The sequence below is a fragment of the Zonotrichia albicollis genome, chromosome 21 (genome assembly GCF_047830755.1).
Source record: "Zonotrichia albicollis isolate bZonAlb1 chromosome 21, bZonAlb1.hap1, whole genome shotgun sequence".
NCBI lineage: Eukaryota > Metazoa > Chordata > Aves > Passeriformes > Passerellidae > Zonotrichia > Zonotrichia albicollis.
The window spans coordinates 7,372,742-7,397,864 of NC_133839.1; the positions used below are offsets into that span (position 1 = coordinate 7,372,742).

The window sequence follows — 25,123 nt, forward strand, 5'->3', positions numbered from 1 at the left end:
CCGGGCGGCACCGCCCCTGTGCCCGCACCTCGGCCGGGCAGGAGCCACCAGCGGGGCCCGGAGCGCTCCGAGCCCTCCCGGACCGGGCCGGGAGCCCTCGTGCCACCCCTCTCACCCCGGGCCACGCACTGTCATTTCTGGGAACTCCTCGTGTAAGTCACGAGGCTCGTTCCGTTTCTCGCAGTCCCGGCAGCGCAGCCGCCGCCGGTGGCCGGTGCCTGTGAGGAGAAGGCGCCGTGGGGAGCGTGGGTCCCATACCCGGTTTGCAGCCCAGCCCTCGGGGCGGGACGCGGCTCCATCACCCGGCTGCTCCCCGCTGGCCCAGGCACCGAGCCACTCTCTTGGGTCCCCCGGCCGCGGAACGAGCCGCGGTTCGCCCCTCTAGCACCGGCCCTGGGGCAGAGCCCCGACTGCTCGGGAACCCCTCGGGCTTTGGCCCGACCCCGGGAGCCCACGGGGTCGGTGCCGCCACCGCCTCCCCCGCTCGGTCCCTCCTCGCCCCGCCCCGCCGGGCCCGGCCCCCGCTCCTCCCCCGGCCTGCGCGGCACCCGCCGCTCCTCCGCCGCTTCCCCGCTCCGCTCGGGGCCCGCGGCCCTTCCCGGCGGCCCGGCCTGGGGCAGGGGTGGCAACGCCCCGGGCATCCCGCAGGTGAGCGAGGGCCGCGGGCCGGGGCGGCGGGGCCGTGCGGGGGGAGGGCGGCCGGGCCGCGCCGGGGATGATGCAGCAGCAGCGGCCGCGGGGGCTCCGGCCCCGATCCTGCCGTGCCCCGGCCTGGGGGCGGCCCTGCACCCCCAGGGGCTGCTGCCGGCCCCGGGAGCGGGACCATGCTGCTTTGGGCTGTTTTTGGTCAGCCTCGCTGTGTCCGGCAGCTGTAGCGTCTGTCAGGAAGGGACTCGGATTCTGGGGGTCCGCTGTGTTTGAGGAGTGACATAGCGGGGGGGGGGGGATTTCCTGCAGGTGGTTTTTGTCTGAGAGCTAAATCTCTAGGTGAGTCATGTTGTGACCTCCCACAATAAATCAGTGTTCGGACCTGCTCTCCTTTGCATGGTGCACAGAAACCTCCTGGTTTTCCCATGCCTGATGCAACTGCGAGCCAGCAGCACCTGCTTTCAGCTTCTGCCTTGTCACTGGGGCAGTTCGGTAAATATTTCTTTCTTCAGTATCTCAAGTATAAAATGTCTCAGAGCTCAACTGCAGATACTTCTTTCCTTGGTAGGTTATGCAAGACCAGACCTGGTAGTTGTTTTGTAGCTGAACAGTGCAAAGATTTCTTTTATTTGTGCAGTTGCTCTGAAGAATGTCAGCCTGCATGGATGTGAAACTCTTGACAGCTGGCTCTAGCTTTGGTACAAAACCACACAGTTGTTTTAAGAAAAAAAAAAAAACAACCAGTGAAAACCTAGAAACGTGTTCCTGTGGAAAGCAGGCAGAGAGGCTGGGTTTGGCAGCAGCTGAAGACTGAAAGTAGGTTGCAGTTACGGAGGAGCTGTTCTGACATGTTCGTGTACTGTCCTCCCTCAGCGGTGCCTGAGAAAGGCAGGCTGAAGGACTTGTTGGAGGGTGACTTCTTTTCCCATCATACACAGAACATTTTGACAAGCACGGTTCAGCTCTCTGGCAGTGCTTTTATGAAACTCCTGTTTTCCTGAGCAGAATTAGAGCTGTGAGTGCCAGCTGTAGCTCTTAGGGCAGAGTCGTGGGAAGGCAGAAGTTGAATATTTCCTTCTGAACAGTCACAAACCTTATTCTGGTCTGTGTGGTCGGGGCTCAGGGGCAAAAATGAGGTTTTCCCTGCATTGTTCAGAAAGGGAAGCACTGTGTGGGAAGATCAGCACCCCAGTGCTGGAGAGACTAAAGACCTGGTTTTGATTTTGAGGAGTGGTCCCACAGAATGCACTGAAACCATCTAAATCCAAAAGACTCTGCTTAACAAAGTGCTTCAAAACCAGTTCCCAGTTAGTTTAAGCTGGTGAAGATATGAGGTCTGGAATTCATTTTAAAACAGTATTTTGTTCATTAAATTTTCTGGGGAACATCTGGGAGAGAGATAAGAAATCAAGGATGCTGAAATAGCAAATGTAGCATTGATTTTTCTTTAATTGGACTAGCTGATGCATTTGGGGAAAGGGGTCTGTTCTGGTGAAGGAACTCAGAGCCTGAAATGTCCCAGTTTTATGTGTTAGTCAAAGCTGCTGTGCTCTTGTTATTTGTATTTTCAATCAATATCTGTTACACGGTGCTGCGTTCCTTCTCTGTGAAACTGCATGAAATTGCTCTGTTGTTTGTTAAGCTTTTCTTCAGGAGTTACTGAGATCCAGGTCAGCACCCCTGTGGTGCTTTCTACCATACACTTATGATTTCTTCTCCCTTTGCTCCTCCCATCAATTTACTGAGTTCTAAAGAGTGCTGGGAGAACAGAGTAAAATTAGCCTTGAGGTTTATCTTCTGCCAAGACAAGGTGCTAGGCAAGCTTTCCACTCCCAAGATAAGTGTTACTGATATGGCCTACTCATTTATAATCTTTCTTTTCTTTTCTCCCTCCTGTCAGTGATTCAGACCAGATAACACTGGGAATTGTTTCAAATGTCCTCAAAATGTGAAAAAAACAGAGTGTAGCAGCCATGTGGCTGCTGGAGTCATTAACATCGAGTTCATCAGATTTTTCCACTTCTTTGTTGCAATGATGTGGGCTCTTCACATCTGCTTCATTTCCAGCCAACTGTAATATTTTGGATCCTTGTCTGTGCTATTAATATCACTTATCTTCTTTTCTACTTTTTTAACAGCCATGAGCAAGGTTATTTAAACTATGCTTAAAAAACACAAACTCTCTTCATTTTTTTGTAGCTGTGTGTTACTGAGACACATTTGAAGTCTTTTACATATCCATGGACCACCATAAAAGTGTTTATTGTGTTCATAAGCTATGAAATCATCTGTTCTTGTGGTGTTTGGATGTATGAGCTGGGTGGAACAGTGTTTTGTTATGTTTGGTACAGACTTTGAGTTCTGTGGCTCATACTGTTAAAAATCTGCCCATGAAATGGTAAATTCCTCAGAGACTGGAGCCTGCTTATCGGTGTTACAGTTCATTTAAGTCTATTTCCCTCTTGCCCAGCTTCATTTAGAACTAATCATATTTTTAATGTTTGATGAAGAAGTGTAACAAGGAAATGTTAGATTCAGATCAGCACAGTTGGGTGCATGAAGCTCCCAGACAGCACAGGCTGAGGGCTGGTCATGGGCTGCAGCACCTTTCACTTTTCATCAGGGTTTCATGCAAATGAGCTAATTAGATTTGTATCTTTGCAGCTGAAGCTGTGCCTGTGTGCTGAGCACCTCCCAGCATTTCTGAAGGCACATTCCATGATATGGATTATTAGCTTTACTTGTTTCTCTCTCCTCCCCATGGCTTTGCTCCTTCCCTACAATAACCCAGTGGGGCCAGACTGTGCCAGATTTTTTCCAATCTCTGAACCTTAAAGATAGATATGGAACTCTAATATGCAAAACATGCCCAGGTGTCTTCTTACAATCTGACCTGCAGTGAAAGGAGCCATCCTTTTTGTCCTAGGAAACCCTTCTCACATGAGTGTTGGTGAAAATGGGGGACACAAGGGACATCTGTCCCCACCTGGATTCCATAGGAGAGGTGACCACGGATGATCTGCTGCTCAAATCCAAGGTACAGGGCTGTGGCTCTCAGTTCTTTCCCTTTCAGCTGTTGTGCATGGATTTGTATGTTTGCTTTTTGAAGAAAACCCTGCCTATCTCCAGAGAGAAACCCTCCTTCCCTCACTGATGTACCCACATGTCCCATAAATCACCCTCTGTGACCTCACAAATTTCTCAGGGTCATTTTATCCTGCCTGAATGTGTCACTTAGCTAAAGTGGTGCATTTGTGTATTTGAGTGGAAGTGTGGTGAAAGGGATGAAATACTATGAGCTGAAGGTTGGCTGTTTTATAGAGGTTTCTCACTCTTTAAGGACTTGGTTACTTAGAAACCAAACAACAACCTTCCTTTATCATCAATACACAGGGAACTTGCCAGTCTTGTGGAGCTGTGGGACCAAACCTCTGGGCTTGTCTTCAGGTAAAATTGGCTTGTTCGTGTGCATGATGTAGTGGGGCTTCACTGAAATAGCATTTGTACTGAAAAAACAGTGGGGAGCAAAAAAGGGGCTCACAGTAGAACTGTACACTGATTTTTGATGGATTTCAAGGAGGAGACTCTCCAGTAACAATGAAAGGGTAACACTGTCACAATCTGACAAGATGTAACTGTTCACTCCCTGTTGGGGACTGTCCTTGCTATTCCCAGTAGGAGATAATAAATTCCCCAGTGCTGGTTGTTGGCCGGGTGTTGCCTCTGCTGGCACCTGTGGAGAGGCTGCAGGTGACACCTTAGAAGTGAGGAGGGAGGGAATCCATGGGACACTGGGGCAGGCAGGGACTGTTTATTTTTACACTGGAATGCCCAGACTTGGGCTGCTCAGGTGAGATCCCTATTGGAGCAATGGCCTTGGAACAGAGACTTTGCCTGGGTGCAAACCTGGTTGCAGGTTTTTTCTTAAATCACTTCTAAATTTCCATCACTTCTAAATTTCCATCTTGTTGTGGGCCCTGAATAAAAAACAGGTTAGAAAACCAGGAAAATAATTCTGAAGTTGCTGCTGCTGGGACTGGAGTTACAGACTGTTTTCTAAAGAGTCCAACATGATGTGCCCATTGTGCTTTGGCTCTTTCCCCTCTCTAGATTGGCTGTCCTTATGTTGGCTGTGGGGAATCCTTTGCTGACCACAGCACACTTCATGCACAGGTGAGCTTTTCTCTGTTCCCTACATTTAAATAGAATTAAATTTTCCTTGTTCCATGCCCTGGTAGTCCTGTGCTCCAGCCCAGGCCAGCTGCCAGAGGAGATCTGTTGTTTCATTTTGATTTCCAGGCCAAGAAGCACAACCTGACAGTGAACCTGACCACGTTCCGTGTGTGGTGCTATGCCTGTGAGAGGGAAGTGTTCCTGGAGCAGCGCCTGGCCCAGCCCCCCTCACCCCCCAGCAAGTTCCCTGAGCAGGTGGGTCTGGGCACAAGGGCAGGGCTGGAAGCCTGGCCAGGTTTTGTTTACTGGTGTAAAATTATCCAAGTGATTCCTGCCATGGTGCAGTGCTTGCTGTGGTGGGGATACCTTCACTGACAGTGGCTGCCTGTAGCCAGGGGACACTAGCCCTGACTTACAGGGTGTCCCACCAAAAAGACAAATGACTTAGGGGTGAGAACTGGATGAGCTTTGTGGTCCCTTACAACCCAAATAATTTATGATGCTATAATTCTATTACTTGAATATCCATTCTGACTTTATTTTTAACATTTCCAATGGGGTATCTGCATGTGAGAAGAACCTGTCTGTCACATTTTCATTCCCAATGCATGGCCCATAGAAATTTCAGCTGTCAGACCAGAAACACAATGTACTTGTGACAGTGCTGCTCATTCCTGATGTATCTTATCACGTGTACTGGAAGCAGTAATGGCACTATTTCCACTCCCTGCTGCCTCAGAGAGAAGGCTAGACAGTGCAGCCTGTTCTTCCTTCTCCTTCTGCTTTTCTTGGAGGCTGGCTTGATTTATATGTGAGATAATATCTCTCACAGCTCATCTTTCAAAGCAGGCCTGTGACTGATAGTTATTTCTCTGTCTTTAATCTAGGATTCTCCTTTGCCTGCTCACCCTCTGAAAGCTGTTCCCATTGCAGTGGCTGATGAAGGCGAATCTGAATCAGAGGATGATGATTTGAAACCAAGAGGTAACTTTGCATTGAGCTGATGAAAGAGCTGGCATGGCAGCTCTGCAGTCTGTAGGACCTGCACTGAGAGGGTTCCTGGCAGCAGAATGTGGACACTGCCTAGAGAGGGCTGGATTCCCTCTCCTGGGGGAGGAATATAGAAAGCAGCACATCTTGAAAGTGATTCATCCCTCTCTTGTTTGTGCTTTAGGCCTTACTGGAATGAAAAATCTTGGGAACTCCTGCTACATGAATGCAGCACTTCAGGCTCTCTCAAACTGGTAGGCATTAGGGCTTTCAGTGTTGTCCTAAGTGACTTCACTAAATACCAAAAGTGTCACCTCTGATCTGAAACCTTCATGAATCTTGCAAAGAGAGATTAGCCAGGCTGGAGACAGAAAAAAATAGTGATTTTTTTAGGGCAACAGAAATGTTACAGTAGGAAATTGAGGGACTAGCCAGCTTGTGCTGTGTACAAAACTCATGTTTAGATGAATGCTGGAAGTAAAATTTCATCATTTCTGTTGCAACAGAAATTATTTATCCCAGAAAAAGCCATGTCATATCTCTTTATTATCATTCCCACTGATATAATTCTAATAACCTGTATCCTAAAATATTCTCTAGCCATCCTGCTGAAACCCAATTCCAATATCTTTTCTGTACTCAGAGCAGGTTCAGATCAGCCTTTTTCATTTGATCCAAGTGAGGAGTCACATCTGCATCTGGAATCCCTTCCTCCCTTGGTTTAAAATCAATATCTTAAAGCATGCTTTTGATAAGGCCTGCATGAAGTTTTGATAAATAAATAGCAGCAGAGGAGAAATTTCTGTGGCCTGAATCCTTCTCCTTTTCCTTCTCTTGTAGCCCACCTCTGACACAGTTTTTCCTGGAATGTGGTGGACTGGTCCGTACGGATAAGAAACCTGCCCTGTGCAAAAGTTACCAGAAGTTGGTGTCTGAGGTTTGGCACAAGAAACGGTGAGTGGTGACCCCTGATCTACCCTGGCCAGCTTTCAGAGGTGTGTTAGCTCTGAGATCTGGCATGGCAGAGAGGAAATGTGATCCTCAGGGACAAGGGCATTGTCTGAGGCAGTGATTTAACCCCCAGCATGGATGGGGATGTGAGGATTCCCTGGGACCCAGGAGATCCCATCTCCTGCTGCTGGTGATGAATTGATATCAGTGAAAAGAATTCATTCTTAATATTACAATTTTTAAAAGGAAAAGTTTTTTAAAATATAGTGTCACTGTTGGCAATGAAGAAAAAATGATGGAGTAAGAGAATACTTGGAGCTATCTCCAAGTATTTTATATGGACTTCAGTGGCCAGCACTTAATTGCACTGCTCTTGGTTAGCAGAGAAATTGATGATTTGGATGAAAAAAGTTATTCAGAGATTTTTACTGAATAGAGTGGAAAATGCAGGTGACATTTTGGGAAATGTTTGCTATTGGTTCAAATTCTGGACCAGTTCAGAGTGCAAAATTATGTGGCTCTGTTTAAATCTGAAGATGTCTGCTCTGTGCAATAAATAAACCCCAGCAAAACAGGAATTTAAATGGCATTGCATGTTTGCCTCAAGTTCATTATTAACAAGGAATAATGGAGCAAGGTGAACTGTGTCTTTGTGAAGGAGGAGGCTGCAGGCTTTGAAGCAATATCATGTCATTCTAATATTGACTGAATTTATCTCATTTACTGGATGATCAGCCTGCCCAGATTTTGAGACAAACATGGTGCAGGAAAATCAAACAAAGTCACTAATTGCTAAACTCTGCTCTGGAAAGAATCACTTCCCACACTCAAAGAGTGACAGAGCTGGAAGTGAAATGTGTTTTGGGGAAGGGTCTCTCTGGAAAGACAGACTGAAATGGCTGCAAGGTGTTTCTGTCTCTTGGTGTGTTTGTCACCCAGCTCATGCAGAAATCTCTGCTCAGCCTTTGCAGGTGCATAATTATCTTTTGGCCTCTTTAACTACACACCACACCCTCTGTTATGGCCTGTTAGACAAACTGGCTCCAGGCCCAATATGCAAACTGACTTTTCCTTTTTTCTTTTTCCATGTCTGAACAGCCCGAGTTATGTTGTTCCAAGCAGTCTCTCCCATGGAATCAAGCTTGTCAATCCCATGTTCCGAGGCTATGCACAGCAGGTGGGCCTGAAAAAACCCATGCCATTATCCCAAAAACAGAGAATTTCATTCTTGCAGTGGTGGTGCTGGTGTTCAGAAGGAAGAGCTTGGGAGTCATGGCCTCTCTTTGTCAATATGAGTGATCTGATAGAGCATTTAGGAGACCTGGATTCTTTTCCAGGCTTTCCTCTGGCTTGTTGGTACCAAATCAGTTCATTTCCTCGTGTCAGCTTGCTCACCTCTGAAATGATGGTGGTCAAATCCTTTATAAATAGCTTTGAGATCTGCTGATATCTGCTCTATGGGAGTTTGGCATTATTTATTCATGTCAGAGCTGAGGAACCTGGATAAATCTGCACTACAAATTCAAAGATATGAATGTTCTATATTCTTTTTCTGGGGAATTGCAGGAAAACTAAGTCTTATTTAAAGGTAGTATCCTTTTTTTTCTTTTGAAGTCTTTATCAGTGTAGCTCTTCTGTTTGTTCTTTATGACAAAATGTAAACAACACACTATGATTAGAAAATTTACTAGAGAAATGACAGTGCATCAAAACTGTGATAGTGACAAGAAATCAAAACAAAGAATAAAAATAATGATTAATGAAAGAACTTCTCTATTTGTCTTTGATGTGAAATATGTTGGATTGGAAAACTCTGATCTGAAGAGATAAATTTGAAAGGTAGGCAGGGCAGGCTAAAAGCCAAACTTCATAAAACAACTGAAAGGTCGTAATTAACTTTCTGCAGTTGTCAAAATACCAGCTTGCTTTCCAGCAGCTCCTTTGAAGCCAAGGTATCAGCTCTTTTACCATGTATTATGAATGTAGGAGCTTGCAGCTAGACTGTACAGCTTTGAGTTTCTGGTTCCTCTCCCTGTTTATTAAAGATTTTAATCTGCCCTCTCTAAGAGGTGGCTTGCCATGAGCAGAAGTCAGTGTTCCTAAGATGTGTTTGTGGGAAAGAGGCTGTCCTCCAGGCCCTGCTGTTTTTTCATCAGGTTTCTCCTTGCTTTTTCCCTATTACCTGTGGCAAACCCTGGTAAATGTGCTCCTGATTTGCCTTCTACAGCTGCTCTCTGCCTTCTCAAAGTCTTTCAGCTGAAGGTATTCAGATAAAAAATTAGGCCTTTAATTATGTAGGAGTTAAAGCATTTCTGTAACAGACAGGTCCTTTGGTGCATGGCCCTGCTCAGCTGGGTCTGTGTGCTGCAGGGCAGGCTCAGCTTTGTGGGCACTCTTGGAGTCAGCTGTGCATGGACCCAGCTCCCCTTTTGCCCCGTTTCTGTCTGGGTACTGACATGGAATCCTGGTTTTCAGGACACACAGGAGTTCCTGCGCTGCCTGATGGATCAGCTCCACGAGGAGCTGAAGGAACCCATCGTGGCAGAGACGAGGGACCTGGACAGCAGCGAGCAGGAGGAGAAGCGCGAGGGCGACCGAAGCCCTTCAGAGGACGAGTTCCTGTCCTGTGACTCCAGCAGTGACAGGGGTGAGGGAGAGGGCCAGAGTCGGACCTCAGGGAGCATGGGCAGCAGCTCCCTGGCAGAGACAGAGCTGCTGATCCAGGATGAAGCAGGGAGAGGGATCTCAGAGAAAGAGAGGATGAAGGACAGGAAGTTCTCGTGCGGCCATCGGCGCAGCAACTCGGAGCAGGTGGATGAGGATGCAGATGTTGATACTACGATGATGCCAGTGGATGGCAGAGCCTCACCTGAGATGCTGCCAGCTCCCTGTCCTGCCAGCCCATGTAGGACACCAGGTATCCCCCTCTTTCTGTTGGGACATTTCCAGGAAGATGTGTTACCATCCTGCACAGGCACTGTGGTGTAGTGCAGTGGCAAACACATAGTGTGATTGTTCCTTCTCTGTGTTTCAAAAGATTTTGCATCCAAGGTTTTCCTTGGAATCACTTCTTCCTTTGGTTTAAAGTCCCTGCCTTTGTGCACAATTGCTTCTGCAAGGAAGTGTACTTGGTGAGCCAGAGAGGTGCTTAGCTAGGCTGTGAGCTGAGTAAAGGCACAGCAGTGAGAGCTGCCTCTGCCAAGCCTGCACTGTATTGATGCCTTTTAAGAAAAAAAGGTTTGGTATATGTACATCTCTTTATTTGATACACTGGCCTAGGGAAATACTAACTGTGGAAAAGGCATGGCAGAAGGTATTTGCTAATGTTGGACTGTGGACTTTGGGGAGAGAAAAGGGAGAGGCAGTGTGAGCATTTCTGTGTCTCAGGGAAAAGAAAAGAGCAGCAGTGTGGAGTCACCTCAAGCTGAACATATCCGATCTTTCAACGCTTCTTTATGTAAGAGTCTTACTCTGCCAGCTGGCACTGAAGGCAGCAATGCTGTCTGTGTGGTTTAGGGCTACAGGAGCAAGCTGCAAAATCTAATTAGTCATAAGTGTGAAAAAATGGCAGGTTGTTTTCTGGGCTTTTTTAGTATGTAATTATTAGCTGTTAGGTACAGCTCCGTATGCACTCTCTCCTGTGGCTGAGGGAGCTGTGTCTGCCAGCCTATGCAAGCAGCAGTTAATGGACACTGCACTGTGCCTTTGAGAAAGATTCTGTGCTGCAACACAGAGCTAGGCTGACACAGATTGCAGTGGAGTTGCCTTTCATAGCTGGGGTTTTCAGCAGTGCCCTTTTCCCAAACAGAGCCTGACAATGATGCCTATGTGCGCTGCTCCTCGCGCCCCTGCAGCCCCGTCCACCATGAAATGCACTCCAAGCTGTCCAGCTCTCCTCCCCGCTCCAGTCCTGCCAGGCTTGGACCTTCCTACATACTCAAGAAAGGTAGGGCAAAGAAGGATTGCTGGGATGCAAAGGGGGGAGCATGTAGAGGAGGGAAGAGAAGGAATCCATCATGATTCTTGATTAACAGATGTAAGAAGTGCTGGACATCAGGGTATTCTAAAATAGTATTTGGCAAAGACTACAGTAAACCTGCAGATAAAGTCAGGCTCTGAGCACAGTGATGTTCTAGTGTGGAGCCTGAAATGATCCAAGTCTGCATCTGTGTACTGTGTTTGTCATTAATAAAATGGCTCTCAAGTCCCAGGCACAGGCTCTGTCCCTTTAGGGGAGTGTGGAAATACATAAACATTTGTTTGCCAGACTTGAATGTCATGGCATGTGGGCCAGAGAGCTGTAAGATGCTGTTACTGACAAAGCTCCCTGCCTCTTGGACATCTTGGGCTCACAGGAATGGAATTAGGGCTGCAGATGTCCCTGCAGTGCTGGGAGCCTGTCAGGCTGCAGAATAGAGCCTGCCTTGTGTTGTTATCAAACCGGTCCCTTCATCCCAGAGCAAATTGCAAATCAAAATCCCTCAGTGCTGCACAGTCTGCAAACACAATGGCTTGTGCTTGTACCACTGTCCCTCCAGCTGCTGCATGAGGACATTCTTTCTTCAGCCCCTTGGCTGAGGTCAGCACAGCTGCAGATGTTCTGGCTGCATGAAAACCACTCTGTCTGCCTGCACGTGTGTGTGGGGACGGGGTTTGTTGTTAAACAAAACCTTGCATTTGGCCAGTCCCTGCTGTGGAGAGCCCTCTCCAGTGTGAGACACTTGGGGAACACGAGGTAAATGTCAGAGAGGGAAAAAAAGGGACAAAGTGCAGAGCAGAGGGGGAGAGGAAGTGAAATGCAAAGCTTGGAGCAAAGTGTCACAAGACCTCAGAAAACCAGGGGCTGTCTGTGGCAGGGCTGGGCTTCTAAACGTGTAAAAGGCTGGAAAGAGGAGTTCCAGTACAACAGTTTCTGCCTCCTGAGAGCCAACTGGTGTTGGTTCACTTGGCTTCCTCTCCCTTGTACCACACACAGCAGCAGAGTCCTCCTTGTCTCTTCACACCTTGCCTCACCATGTCCCTGGGATGGGGTCTGAACATGAGGACAATGCTTGTCCTGTGTTCTTACGTGGTTGTGTGACTCTGTGGAGCCTGAGAGGGCCATTCCCTGTTCTCCAGCCCAGGTGCAGGCCTCTGGGAAAAAGAAGAAGGAGCTGCGGTACCGCAGTGTGATTTCCGACATCTTCGACGGCTCCATCCTCAGCCTGGTGCAGTGCCTCACCTGTGACAGAGTGAGTGTCCTGGGCCTCCCAGTCACCAGCACGGGCTTTGGGCTTGTAGATCTCTCCCTAGGGAATGGTGCTGCTATTTGAAACCCTGTGGGATGCAGCTGATGTGGCCATAGGTGATGGCAGGGGAGGTGCGAGAATCTGCCATGCCAAGGAGATGTGTTTCTGTGTTTGCTGATCTGTGTTATTGAGTTGACCCAGCAGTATCACATTCACATCAGGAAACTGAGTTCAGTGCTACAAAGCCCATGACAGAAGTCAGTGCTGACAGCAGGGAAGAATAATTAGCCACAGTGAGTTGCTCCTGCTGCCAGCTCAGGTTTCTAGCTTAGACTAAATCCAAGCAGTGATAAAAGGTGATGAAGGTCAGGTGCCAACTCCATTACACACATGGGAAACCCTGACCTGTTCCTCTTGGGTATTTCCAGGTTTCTACAACAGTGGAGACGTTCCAGGACCTGTCACTCCCAATCCCAGGGAAGGAAGACTTGGCCAAGCTGCACTCTGCCATCTACCAAAATGTGCCAGCCAAGACAGGAGCGTGTGGGGACAGCTATGCCTCACAGGGCTGGATTGCTTTCATCATGGAGTACATCCGCAGGTGTGTTCCCTCTGCTGCACCTCTGTTCTCTGGGCTTTGCCCTGCAGTGCTGGGAGCAGCTGTCCCTAACCAGTGCTGTTAACACTGGGATGTCACCTGGAGCCTTTCCTTGGAGTGTGTGGCACCTCTCAGGGCTTTGAGCCTTCCCATGGGGAGCAGTTGTCACTGTTCCTCTCAGTCTGTCACACACCTTGAGAGCTCTAGTGCAGCTGATCACCCCTCACTGCTGCCTCAGACTTGCCCTCCAGAGCAAATTAATTCCTGGTGTAGTTTTCCAAATCATTTCCAGTTTGAGCAGGAACATCAGCTGAGAGCAGCTGTGCTTTCCCTGCTCCTCTGGGATGTGGGATGAGTTTAGGACCTACAGCTAGAAGGAAATTTATCATCCACTTGGGGTTTTGTGTGCCAAAGCATTCAGCTGTTTTATTTATAACTCTTAATCCCTTTCCTCTGCAGGTTTGTGGTGTCCTGTATCCCTAGCTGGTTTTGGGGTCCCGTGGTGACACTGGAGGATTGCCTTGCTGCCTTTTTTGCAGCAGATGAGTTGAAGGGTGAGTTTTTTCCATGTGGTCTGACAGCATGGAGGAGCATTCCATAATAATTTCAAAGGCAGATTAAATCTCCTAGAACTCCTGCCTTGGTGTGTCATTAGAGACTGGCAGTGCCAAAAGTTTGCAGCTCAGCATCTCTGAGCAGGAGGGAACTTTTCTACCTGCTCAGGGTGAGTGTCCTCAGTGAGGAGCAGACAGAGCTGTGGGTTGGTTGAGTGCTGTGGCTCCTCAGTTTCTTCACTTTCTCATCCTTCCTGCTAATTGGCTGCATCCCTATCTTGCCTGCACTTACTGAGAGGAGTTGTTTTGATCTTTTCTCATCCCTGTCCTACCCAAAAGGCTCTTAATCTGTTTTTTGTGCACTGTCTGGAAAGGTAGCTGTGTCAGCCTTGTGTGCTCTGAGCAGCTGCATAATGGCTGTTCTCTCTCTACAGGCGACAACATGTACAGCTGCGAACGGTGCAAGAAGTAAGTTGGCATTATCTGTTTTGTGTTCCATGTCTGGAGTTTTATTTCTGGAATTTCCTTTCTCTGTACTGCTGTCAGATATTTTGCTGTGTCCTCTGCCTGGACAATTCTGCTGGAATTCAGGATTTGTCTTGGATTCCAAAAGGAGCAGGACCCAGCTATGCCTTTGCTCTAGAGAGTCCTCACAGCTCGTTTCTTTTCCTCCCTCAGGCTGCGGAATGGAGTAAAGTATTGCAAAGTCCTGCGCCTCCCAGAGGTGGGTAAAGGCACCTTGTTTCCTAATTCTCTTCTAGCAGCCACTGAGGAGGTCAGGAGGCCAGAGGTAGAATAAAACCAGCAGGGTTTTTGGTGGCAAAAATATCAAATCTGTATTTAGATCAGAAAGACTTTCTCAGTCTAAGCTGATGAGCCAGCAGGATTCATGAGACACAGGCAAAGAACTCCTGCAAGGATCAGACACACAGAGATGTGCTGTGCTCCCAGAGCTGCCATGGCAAAACTTCTCTTTGATGTCCTGTGTCCTTGGTCCTTCAGATCCTTTGCATCCACCTGAAGCGGTTCCGGCACGAGGTCATGTATTCCTTCAAGATCAACAGCCACGTCTCCTTCCCCCTGGAGGGGCTGGACCTGAGACCCTTCCTGGCCAAGGAGTGTGTGTCCCAAATCACCACCTACGACCTCCTGTCTGTCATCTGTCACCACGGCACGGCTGGCAGTGAGTCCCTGTCTGGGAGAGGAGCAGGGTGGGGGTGGGAGTGAGGCAGGAGGGTGCTCAGGAGTAGCCAGCACCTCCTGAGACCCCCTCCATTCTCAGCCTCTGCCCTTTGGAAAGTGAACTGAGCAGCTCCTGACAGATCCCCTGCAGCTCTTTCAGCCTCCCCACAGGCTTGGCTCAAACCCTTTCCCACTGTTCAGTCTTGCTGAGAGGCTCTTCCAAAGAAGGCAAATCAGGGTGACAGTGCCAGGCTCTGCTGTTCCAGCAAAGCTTGCCTCAACAGGAATTATCCTTTTTTTTTGTCTCTCTCTCTGCTGTGTGCCAGCAGCTAATCCTGTTTGTGCTGCTGCCATTCATTATCCCAGCCTGCCTTCTGTCTGCAGTGCAGCTCCAGCAGTGCTGTGCTCTGTTGCAGGTGGGCACTACATTGCCTACTGCCAGAACGTGATCAATGGCCAGTGGTACGAGTTCGATGACCAGTACGTCACCGAGGTGCACGAGACCGTGGTGCAGAATGCAGAAGCCTACGTGCTGTTCTACAGGTGAGCTGTGCCCTCAGCCCCTTCCTGGGCACAGAGCACCTGCAAATGCATTTCCCACATGGAGTTCTCCTCTCCCTGCTCCAGGAAAAGCAGTGAGGAGGCTGTGAGAGAGCGTCAGAAGGTCGTGTCCCTGGCCAGCATGAAGGAGCACAGTTTGCTCCAGTTCTACATCTCTCGAGAGTGGCTCAATAAATTCAACACCTTTGCTGAGCCTGGGCCCATCACCAACCACACCTTTCTGTGCTCCCATGGAGGTAAGGCTGCTGGGCCTGGGAGCAGCACCTCTGATGCTTCCAAATGCAGGAAAAAGCTCCAGCTGCCATCCTGATCCGGGGAAGCTGCAGTGGGAATCTCTTTGGCAGAAACTCCAGCCTGCTCAGGGAGGGATGAGACAATTACCCATTGTTCTGCTGGTTGGAGGCCTGGGGGGATGTTTAGTGCTGGGAAACAACAGTTTTCAGTTCTCTGTGTTTAAAAACAAACCTGTAGAAAGCAGATAGGGCCGGGTTTATCTGTGTTACCCTGTCAGCAGGGCTGGCCCTCGGGGTTTGTTTGGAGAGGGGAGCTGATAGCATTTCTGACTGACTCTGCTGCTGTTTCATCAGCCGTGCTGGGGAGCACTCAGTGTTTGTAAATCTCTCTTCTAAATTGGAAATGAAGGACTTGATTAGAAATTAGGGCCGTGGATTGAGAAACCTCCACAGTTAATGAACTTCTGACTGTCTTCCATTAGCAAAGAATGCAGATTCTGGAATCAGAGTTCTCAGAATGGAAAATCTGTCTTCTTATCTGTGTCTGTTGTACACAGCAGTAATGAAATCCCTGATTAATTCTTCCTCTTGCCTTTCCTCCACAGGGATCCCTCCTAATAAATACCATTACATTGATGACCTGGTCGTGATTCTGCCCCAAAACGTGTGGGAATATCTCTACAACAGGTGAATATGTATTTGTAGATTAGAGTGTAGAGTATTTGTAGAGTGTCCTGATCTAAGCCAGGATGAGCTGTATCAGTGCCTGTCCCAAAAACATAACAAGAGATAAGCCAGAAGAGCAAAAGTGTGGCTGAGTAAAGGCAGCTCTATGCCCTCAGCTGCAGATGCACCTCCCTCACCAAAAATGGTATAAAAATCCCTGTCAGTAGGATGCAGGGCTGGGAAGAGTTTCCTCTCTGCTGCAGTTCTCCATTGCCCTGCCTCTCCCGTGCCCAGGTTTGGGGGTGGCCCTGCTGTGAACCATCTGTACGTGTGCTCCATTTGCCAAGTGGAGATCGAAGCCCTGGCCAAGCGCAGGAGGATCGAAATCGACACCTTCATCAAGGTTGGCTTGGGGAGCACCGGGAGCAGGGCAGAGGGCAGGGCTGGGGAGTGCAGGCCTGGAAAATGCCTGTTCTCCAGAATGTGATCTGCAGCACAGCCAGGAGCCTGGCCTGGGGCTCCCCAGTGCAGAGGGGCAATGCTGTGCAGACAGAGAGTGTGAGACCATCCTTGTCTTGTGCCTGCTCTGTGAGCAGAACAGGGGGTGAGGAGGGAATTCCATGGGGTTCTTCAGGAGAACTGGCCTTACACCCCCAAGATCTCAGGGGTGGCTAAGCCCTTTCTGTTTCTCTGTTGTTGCTGTCCCAGCTGAACAAGGCTTTCCAGGCAGAGGAGTCTCCAAGTGTCATCTACTGTATCAGCATGCAGTGGTTCCGGGAGTGGGAGGCCTTTGTCAAGGGCAAGGACAATGGTAAGGATCAGACACTGGGGTCTGTCAGGGGCACAGGGGGAATGGAAATGACTCCATTTGCTGGGCCTTGGCTGAGCCCTGCCCCTGGCTGGGCAAGGTTCAGGCACCAGCCACTGGGGCTGCCTGCAGTTCCCCAGGGCAGGACGAAAATGACCAAGAGAAGTTAGGAAAGCATCTGAATCTGGAGGCAGCAAGGAAATCAGATGGTTTTTGACATGTTTGTTCTCCTACAGAGCCCCCTGGACCAATTGACAACACCAAGATTGCCCTCACAAAACCAGGTGGCCACGTGCAAGTCAAGCAGGGTAAGGCTGGTGCTTGCTGCCTGAGGTGCTGCTGAAAGGTAAAGGAGACTGTTCCACTGGGTCTGGCTGTGCACAGTGGAGTCACAGAGCAGGATGGTGCTGCAGAGGATGACAACTCTCTACCCAACCCCTGCCCTGAGTGAGCCAGTTCAGCAGTGGCAGCTCCTGCATGCCCAGATTGCTGTGACTGGTTCTGCAGACCCCCAGCTCCTGCCTTGCTGCTCCCCAGGCCCCTTCCACCACTCCCCTTTGTGCTGGAGCTTTGATCTTGTGTTGCTTTTGATGTGGTCTTCTCTCAGCATCTGCTGTGGCCCAGCTCCCAAAGTTAAAACAGCCTCAGGTTGTGCCTGGCAAGGTTTAGATTGAATATTAGGAACAATGTCTATATGGGAAGGGCTGGGTTTGGAAGAGGGATGTAAAGGATGTGTAGATGTGGTGCTTGTGGCCATGGATTAATGGAGAACAGCCCGGTGCTTGCAGCAGGAGGGGGCACTGCAGGGGCTGTGTGCAGGGACCCCCGGTGTCTCCTCCTGCTCCTGGGCTGGGCCTTTGGGGGGAGCTGTTTATGGGGAAATCCTGGCGTGCTGGGGCCCTGCCGTTTCCCTGCTGTGCACCCGGTGATTGCTGCTTCCCTCGCAGGTGCTGACTACGGGCAGATCTCCGAGGAGACCTGGCTTTATTTAAGCACCCTGTACGGGGGCGGGCCCGAGATCGCCATCAGACAGAACGTGGCCCAGGTGCAGGAGCTGGAGAACCTGCACGGGGAGCAGAAGATTGAGGCAGAGACTCGAGCAGTGTGATGCGTGCAAGGGGGCAGGGCCGGCACAGGTACCGCTGTGGGGGATGGAGGCTGGGAGTCCTGCGGGGTCCAAATCCCCCCTGGGCTGGGACTCGAGGTGTGTGCAGCTCCCCCAGCACTCCCGGGGCAGGCGGGCTTCCTCCTCCTCCTCCTCCTCCTCCTCCTCCTCCTCCTCCTCCTCCTCTGGTGTGGCTCTGAGCACGGGGTGGTGCTGGGAGAGGCTGGCACAGAGCTGCCCCTCCCCTCTGGTGCAGCCACGGCCACAGGCTTGTCCTGAGCTGAGCCCTCTCCCTTCCTTTGCTTTCACCAAACCAGCACTCCCAGCTTGGCCCCAGTGCACTGAGCTCTGCTCCTTTGCAGGTTTTGCTTTTGGCACTTCTCTTTTTAATTCAAACATGTAAAGATAATGAGACATTATTTATGTTTCCAGCAGAGAAACCTGGTTTGAGTCTGAGTAAAGCCACAGGTTCTCCTGTGCTTTTGTGCTGGTGGTGCTGTCACAACTTCCTAGTTTTGCTCTTTATTGAATTCTTGCAAATTCAGTTGCAGTCAACTAAGACATTTGAAAAGAAGCTCTTCCCTTCTCCTTTCACTCACAAACCCACACCTTCATGGTCCTGCAGATTTTTATTTTCTCCTTGTGTCTGCTCTCCGATGTTCAGCACGTTTTTGGACAAGGCTGGAAGGCTCCTCCTTCCCAAAGCCTCCTCAGGCTGACCCTGCCCTGAGCCTGTGTCTGACTCCCTGAGGGGGTGAAGCTGAGGAGGGGCCCCTTTGTTCACTCAGAGGGGGCACCTGGGGCTGGGGAGGGGCCCAGGCTGGTGAAGCAGCTTTTTAGGAACGAGCTCTTTGTGCAAACGAGCCCCACCTGTGTGCTGAGCTCATTCCAGATGTCCTTTGTGTGCACAGTGGCTCACTGAATCCAAATGCTCCCAGATCTGCTGCCACCAATGCAGCAGAGACAGAAATGAGGGCAAAAAAGGCCAAATTCACTTTTCTCAGCAGGGCCATTCTTAACATTCTTTTTGTTCATCTTGCAGCAAGGCAGGAGTTGAATCTTTGCAAGGCTTTGAGAGCAGTTTAATGGAGCAGAGCTGGGCCTGAGCCAAAATCTGTTCATGGTGTGGGTGATGCCACAGCACCAAGTCTGACCTGCATGGAGCTGGGACCTCCTGAGCTCCTCACAAAAAATGGGAGGGAAAGGCTGCTCCTTGACTTAGAGATAGAAGGGGGTAGGACAGGAGAATTTGAGAAGAAAAATGTGGCCTTCATGGTTCTTTTTTCTTTTTTTTTTGTTTTGTTTTAGATAAAGCATTTGTTGCATAAAGCAACTTCTTTAAAAACTGTCTATAATTGATTCAGCATGTTAATTTTACAGTTCTGTTCATGGGATGATTGTTTAGACCCAGCCAGACCCCAGGGGAGGTCAGAGAATGAGCCACTGTTGAGATTCTCATTGTTCCAAGCTGTCTTTATTCCCCAGTGCAGCAGCCCTGCTGTGCTGCAGAGCCTGCAGGGCTGCATGTCTGTGTTGTCTGTGTTCAGAGGGTGCTGTACAGACTGTAATGACACTCCTGTGCTTCAGTGTTAGACCTTGTGCTCTAAGTGGTACAATAAATTCATGTGCATCCAACAAGGCCTGCCTTGCCTGGTGAGAGGGGCTGACAGCTCAGGGAGCAGGGTGGGGAAGGAAGAAAAAAAAAAAAATTAAATGTAAAATAAAGTCTAAAGTTCCTGCTGAGCAGAGGCTGTGTGGGGACAGATCCTGCAGCAAGATGAGCCTGAGGCCACTAAACCATCCTGTGCCCACTGAGACCTCCCTTCACCTTCCATTAACCCCATTGCACCTGAGAGTGCCTCAGAAAGCCTGGATGTGCAGCTCATGGACAATATTATTATCCTGGAACTTGCAAGGGAAGGAGTTGCAGTTTCATTGAGCTGTTCCAGGAGTCTACAAGAGTTTCCTGTCACTGTTTTGTGGCCAAATATCCCTGCAGGTCCATTCCCCTCCCTTGGTAACACAGTCAGCAGCCTGTTCCCAGGGAACACCAGGCTCTGGCACTGGGAATTTACAGTTTCTGAAGCAGCCCTGGGGATTGGAGCAGCAGGAATTCCCTGCCCAAGTGAGTGAGGCAGCCTCAGCTGGAGCTGGGTAATAACAACATGCAGTTTGTTCTTGAGCAGCTTGGAGTCAGCTGTCCAAACTTGGATCTTCCAAACAAATCTCTCACCTGAGCAACTGAACAGCTCCAAACATTCCCAGAGACACCAAGAGCTGCCCTCAGGGTGCACAAACAGCTCCAGGCTGCTCTGGCAAAGCCCTGACTGCTCTGGGTTACCTGGTCAAGGACTGGAGGGTTTGTTCTGCATCCTGATTTCACCTGAGCTCCAACCGCAGCCTGGCTTTGCTCCAGCTCCACTGTGGCACTTCTGAGCACACCTCACACAGCTCTGGGAGCCAGTGCCAATGCTGGTCTCTTATCAGTTCTCTTTGCAAATAATTTCCCCCTTTTTTATCAGGTTCCTTTGCTAATTGCAAAAAAGAGGAGCAGAAAGAACTGTTCACGCAGTGGGGGCTGATGGAGCAAACCTCAGTGTCAGATTATCCCTGCCCTCAGCTCAGTTCCTGTTTCCTGGGAGCAGAGCCATTGCTCTGCTGTAACTGTGACACAAACACTCCACACAAAAACCTTATTTAATTTTTTTTTCTCCCTTTTTGCTCAGCTCTACACCCCCAGCTGTCCCCCACCCCTTTGGTTGTGCCTTTTCTATTTTAAGTCAGCAGTGCTGATTCTGTGAAAGATAAATCCAAGTGAGAGCCAGAGGAACACCCCCTCCTATTCATTATTGCCCAAAAGCAGAGACCAGCAGCCTGTCACAAGCAGCCCTGATCTGTCCTGAGCTGACAGGGATGTAATTAGTGCTGGCAAAGAACAACTGAAATCCTGCTGAAGAAATGTAGCAGCTTGACTGAATTAAACAAAAATCATCTCTAGATTATTTGTCAGGTGAAAGGACCACCAGGTGTCACCTACTGAGTGGGAAAACTGCAAATCTTGGTTCTTGGATGGGCTCTTTGCAGTGACCTGGAGCAAGGGGTGATGGAGAAGCTGGCCAAGAGCTGGGGGCTTTTCTCTCAGCTGGAGACACACATACATTATTCACACCAGAATGGAATTGTCCATCTCAGCCAGAGTCCCAGAAACGTGCCTGGTTTTGGATTATCTGGTGAAGGGAGGCATTGCTGTGTTGCACACACTGCACATCCACACATCCCTGCCCAAACCATTCCCTACCAGGCTTGCAACAGCCTGAGTTTTAAAATAAAACCAATCAGCATCAAAAACATCTGCCAAGGCTTCCAGCTAAACCAGAGCATTCACCACAGGCATTCCAGGGTACAACTTTCTCTTTAGATCAAATCTTTCCCCCAGGTTTCCAGTTCTCATAGGCTCCTACTGAAGAAGCACAAAGCACCTGCCCTTCCCACACCAGCTCCAGCCACAACAGCCCATTCTCCTTTCTCCTCACATGACTGAGTTAAAAAACCAACAAACAACCCAACCACTTCCTTCTCTCTTCAATGCCAGTTGGAAAGGTCAAAGTTTGATAAAATCAAATCTTAAAGTGACCTGATGGGACCCAGCTCTGTGGGACAGACTACAGAAGAGCCAAATTATTACTCCTGAAAATTCCAGCAGGAAATAATATAAAATAAAAAACAAAACCAAAGCCAACAAGTGAAAATGGGTCCTCACTTTTCTGAAGAGAGACAACACCACACCAGCACCACACTGGAATGTGTTGATCCACTTGTTCCATGAACATTTCACAGCTGGAAGCAAAACCCAAATCCACCCCACAGCCAGGAAGAATAATGAGGAGTAAGAGAGCAGCCCTGGGGAGTTTTAGCCTGAATTCCTCTGTGGCTGAAGCAGCAGCCACAGGCAAATTCAAATTCCCACTCCCCACTGGACACATGAGGGAAGCAGCAGCTCCTGGAGAGCAATGGCTGCACCTCAGCAGCCCCAAGAGCTACAGCAGAGAGGCACCAACCTTTCTGTTGGGAAAAAAATGCAACAAATCCATTTTTCTTCCTGTCTGGCTGATCAAAAGGGTCCAGGGAAACTGTATTTCTGGAATTAAATGTTTATTTAAATATGCAGATGACTTTGTTTCATTGCTACAAGGTCAATATTCGCTTTCAAATGGAAGCACTTTATTTGATTGAATTCTGTCTCCAGAAATGAATGGGCAACACCAGAACCTTTTACATTGGCAATGAAATCACAACACTGAGATGCCACCAAGATCTTGAGATCAGTGCTCAAACACACATACACACACATATACAAATAAAAAAGTGCTCGACATCATCATGTTAAAATAGAATTTGGCTTCTTTTAGGTCTTCTGTCATTTCAGGCAGGAAAACAAAAAACCAAAGAACAATATGCATCAAACTAAATGAACTTCTGAAAAATACTCAGCATTAAACACAACTTTGAGTATCAGTAAATATGTTTCTTCTCTATTTACAGGTGTTAAGAAAGGGCATTAGAGACTTTTGCTGGGGATCATGAAATTTCATAAGATGTACAGTCCACGCTGCTGGGCAAGATTAGTAAATCCAAGCAGAGTTTTTATAAACCAGTCACATATTTAGTTCTTCAGCGTTTGCCAAAGGTAAATTCTACAAAAATTATTCATTACCCTGAATAACAGCAGCAGAATAAACATGTGCAGACTATGAGATATGACTGTGACTATTTCTTAAATAAGTTTTAAGACCCAGGCTTTTGGGAACTACTTGCCAAGTTTATAAAAACTCCATACATGGTCTTTTAATAAAACTTCAGGAATCAATCAGTCAGCTAAAGCTAATGCTCCTTCTACAGCACAATTTCGAAACACAGACATTGCAATTGTTCCAATGTTCCACAGAGGCTGACAATAATATACTGTCCACCCAGATTAAATATAGAAAAGCAAACTTTGATCTAATTTTTACATAGATGGCACAACAATAGGTGAAAGTGAATTCTTAGCTGCTGATTCAACAGTGCATTGGACACGAGAATAAAAATACTGCAGCTAAAAATATTTTAAGGATATTTTTGCACACCTGTTAATTGTTCAACCCTTCAGATCCCCTGGCAGGTGGAGACCACAAAGCCACAGGTGCCAGCCAGGGAATCCCATCCTGCTCTTGATCTGAAAGCTCAGTGAGCACAGCAGCAGCAGTGATTTATGGGTTGTGACCCTGCAGTGCTGCAGAACAGCCCCAGCCTTGGTGCTGCCTCTGCTCAGCACATTTGGGTTGGGTTTAAATCACAAACCTTCTGCTGGTTCATGCTGGCAACTCTTAAGCACCATCACACAACAGCTACAGGATGTACTGTAGCACCAAGGGACTTGGTAAAAACAAAAGTTGGCATCTTAAATGGAGAGAAAGGGACAGAACTATGAACACCACACATAACCCAGCTCAAAAATCCCTTCATCCCCAACACAGAGACTGGGAGATTCTGGGCTGTGTTTTGATGTGCTGACCCTGCAGGACAGCCCAGCAGGCAGCAGAACAACACTCACCTGCCTGCAAACAAACCCTGAGAGGTTTCATTTTGGGGTCACTGCCCATAGTGGCTTCCCTGTCACATTTCTCTACTTGTGGGGATTGTACAGAATAAGCTGGAGTTGGACTGCAGCCAGAAGATTCCCCCCAAACAAGATGTGGATCCAAGAATTAATTTGGCCCTCAGGAGCTATTTAGTGGCAACTGATTCTTGCAGGGCTCAAACATGTCCATGACTGCAAAACTCAAGCAATGGTAACAATTCTGGGGAAATCAAGTTAGAATATGGAAGTTTGTGGAAGTTTAGAGAGGGAATTAACCCTTTAGTTAGGCAGCTGAAGTCCAGATCATATGATTTTGGAGATATTGCAGCTCTCTTACCACTGTATGACATGATAAAGTGCAGAATCACTTATCCTACTTCTGCTCCAAACCAAACCATGTGAGAAGAGGGTGGTCACAATTCCTGTCTGGCTGCTGGGTCCAGGTCCAGTCCATGACAAGATGGGAGAAGGAAACAGTGCAGTTTTTTTTTTTCTTTCCTCTTTTATTTATCTAAAAAAACTCTATTATTCCAACATGAACTGATGAGAACGCACAGGAGGTCATGCAAAAAAAGAGAAGGCAGGTCTGAAATGCTGAAAAACAAACCAACCAAAAGAAAACTGCAGAGAGATTAAACCACGAGCCACAAAATAACGTGACCCTGAGGAAGGTGGGCGCAGGCAAGGCAACAGGGCGAGCATGCAGGCTGAAACCAGAGCCAAACTGGGCTGTGAGCAGCAGCAGCAAGGGCTGCCAACCAAAATGCCACTGTCTGTGTCTGTGTGTGTCTGTGTGTGTGTGAGGAACAGCAGGGACACAGGAGGGGGCAGACAGAACAAGCAGGAAAACAAGTACATACGTGAGCTTGAAGGGTTTCAGGAAACAGCAGGGTCAGAGGGGTTTAATACCTGGAATGAGCATCAGCCTGGATTTGGAAAAAGAGAAATAAAGGCTGACAAGTATTAGTGACCTTCTGGGGAAGGCAGAATGTTGAATGATGCATTGTGGATCAGATTGAACAGTGACAGATTGAGAGCCCAGTGCAGCTGCTGTGACACTGTCCCAGGGAGGTTCCCACCTCCTTCCCAGGCTCTCTGCTGAGAGGAACCTGCAGGTCTGGCACTGAAGGCACCACGTGAAATGCTGATGGAGCAGTGTGCACATCCAGATGGACTGAGGGACAAGGGGACAGAAGACAGACCAGAACATGCTGGGGACTCTCTGGCTGTCCAAGGGAAGCCAGCAGATCTCTGACAGAAGTTGGGAGGGGTTGGGCTGGCAGAAGTGTGTGTTATGTTTGACAGAGGGGCTGTGCCAGGCTGGCAGGAGGGTGGGAGAGGCTGATAAGGAAATCCGAGCCACAAGTAGCATGCCATGGGAAAGAGCAAGCATCTGAATGGTACTGGGATGGAATTTAGGTCTGAATTTTTCAAGTGGGAACTCCAGACAAGAGTGGGAGTCTGGCTTTCCATGGGTGTGTTTTTACTGCCTGCAGGGTAAACAGACCATTTTGTTTCTCCTTCTGTGACAAGCTCGCCCCGAGGTTCTTGCACCAGCACAAACACCTTTAGGAATCTAAAACATAAGAAAGACAAAAAGAAAGAGACTGGATTAGAAAGAGGCTGGGGGAAATTGGGTCCCTTAAGAGCAGCTCTGCCTGCAGGAGGTTAAAGGAATAAAGCAATGAAGCATCCACTGGGTTACAGGGCTTGGGAAGGCTCCTGACTCAGAAACTCTGCACCCTCAGCCCTTCCCTGCAGCCTGGGATGAGCATCCCTGGGATTCTGCTGTGCTCTGGGAGGAAA

At 48.7% G+C, this 25,123-nt stretch overlaps 2 protein-coding genes across 3 annotated transcripts in view; one reads left to right on the plus strand and one right to left on the minus strand.

Moving 5' to 3' along the window:
• The first annotated feature begins 20 nt into the window (after positions 1 to 20).
• USP20 (ubiquitin specific peptidase 20) lies at positions 21 to 24,242 on the plus strand. 2 transcript variants are annotated; one of them, XM_074556355.1, is made up of 24 exons: positions 21 to 152; positions 3,575 to 3,685; positions 4,042 to 4,095; positions 4,759 to 4,821; positions 4,948 to 5,076; positions 5,709 to 5,805; positions 5,996 to 6,065; positions 6,652 to 6,765; positions 7,861 to 7,939; positions 9,238 to 9,679; positions 10,571 to 10,708; positions 11,881 to 11,993; positions 12,419 to 12,591; positions 13,048 to 13,142; positions 13,577 to 13,610; positions 13,821 to 13,866; positions 14,145 to 14,325; positions 14,741 to 14,867; positions 14,952 to 15,121; positions 15,724 to 15,805; positions 16,079 to 16,187; positions 16,493 to 16,595; positions 16,829 to 16,900; positions 17,540 to 24,242. In XM_074556355.1, the coding sequence occupies exons 2-24, from the start codon at positions 3,605 to 3,607 to the stop codon at positions 17,698 to 17,700; spliced, it is 2,733 nt and encodes a 910-aa protein (XP_074412456.1). In that variant the 5' UTR covers positions 21 to 152; positions 3,575 to 3,604; the 3' UTR covers positions 17,701 to 24,242. The 2 variants fall into 2 exon arrangements, with proteins under 2 accessions (XP_074412456.1, XP_005490666.1); XM_005490609.4 differs by lacking the exon at positions 21 to 152 and adding an exon at positions 220 to 648.
• FNBP1 (formin binding protein 1) overlaps positions 18,379 to 25,123 on the minus strand; it is a 96,461-nt gene continuing 89,716 nt past the window's right edge. Inside the window, exon 20 of the mRNA XM_074556359.1 lies at positions 18,379 to 24,893. Coding sequence (XP_074412460.1) covers positions 24,886 to 24,893 — 8 coding nt within the window. The 3' untranslated portion in view covers positions 18,379 to 24,885. The remainder of the gene's footprint in view (positions 24,894 to 25,123) is intronic.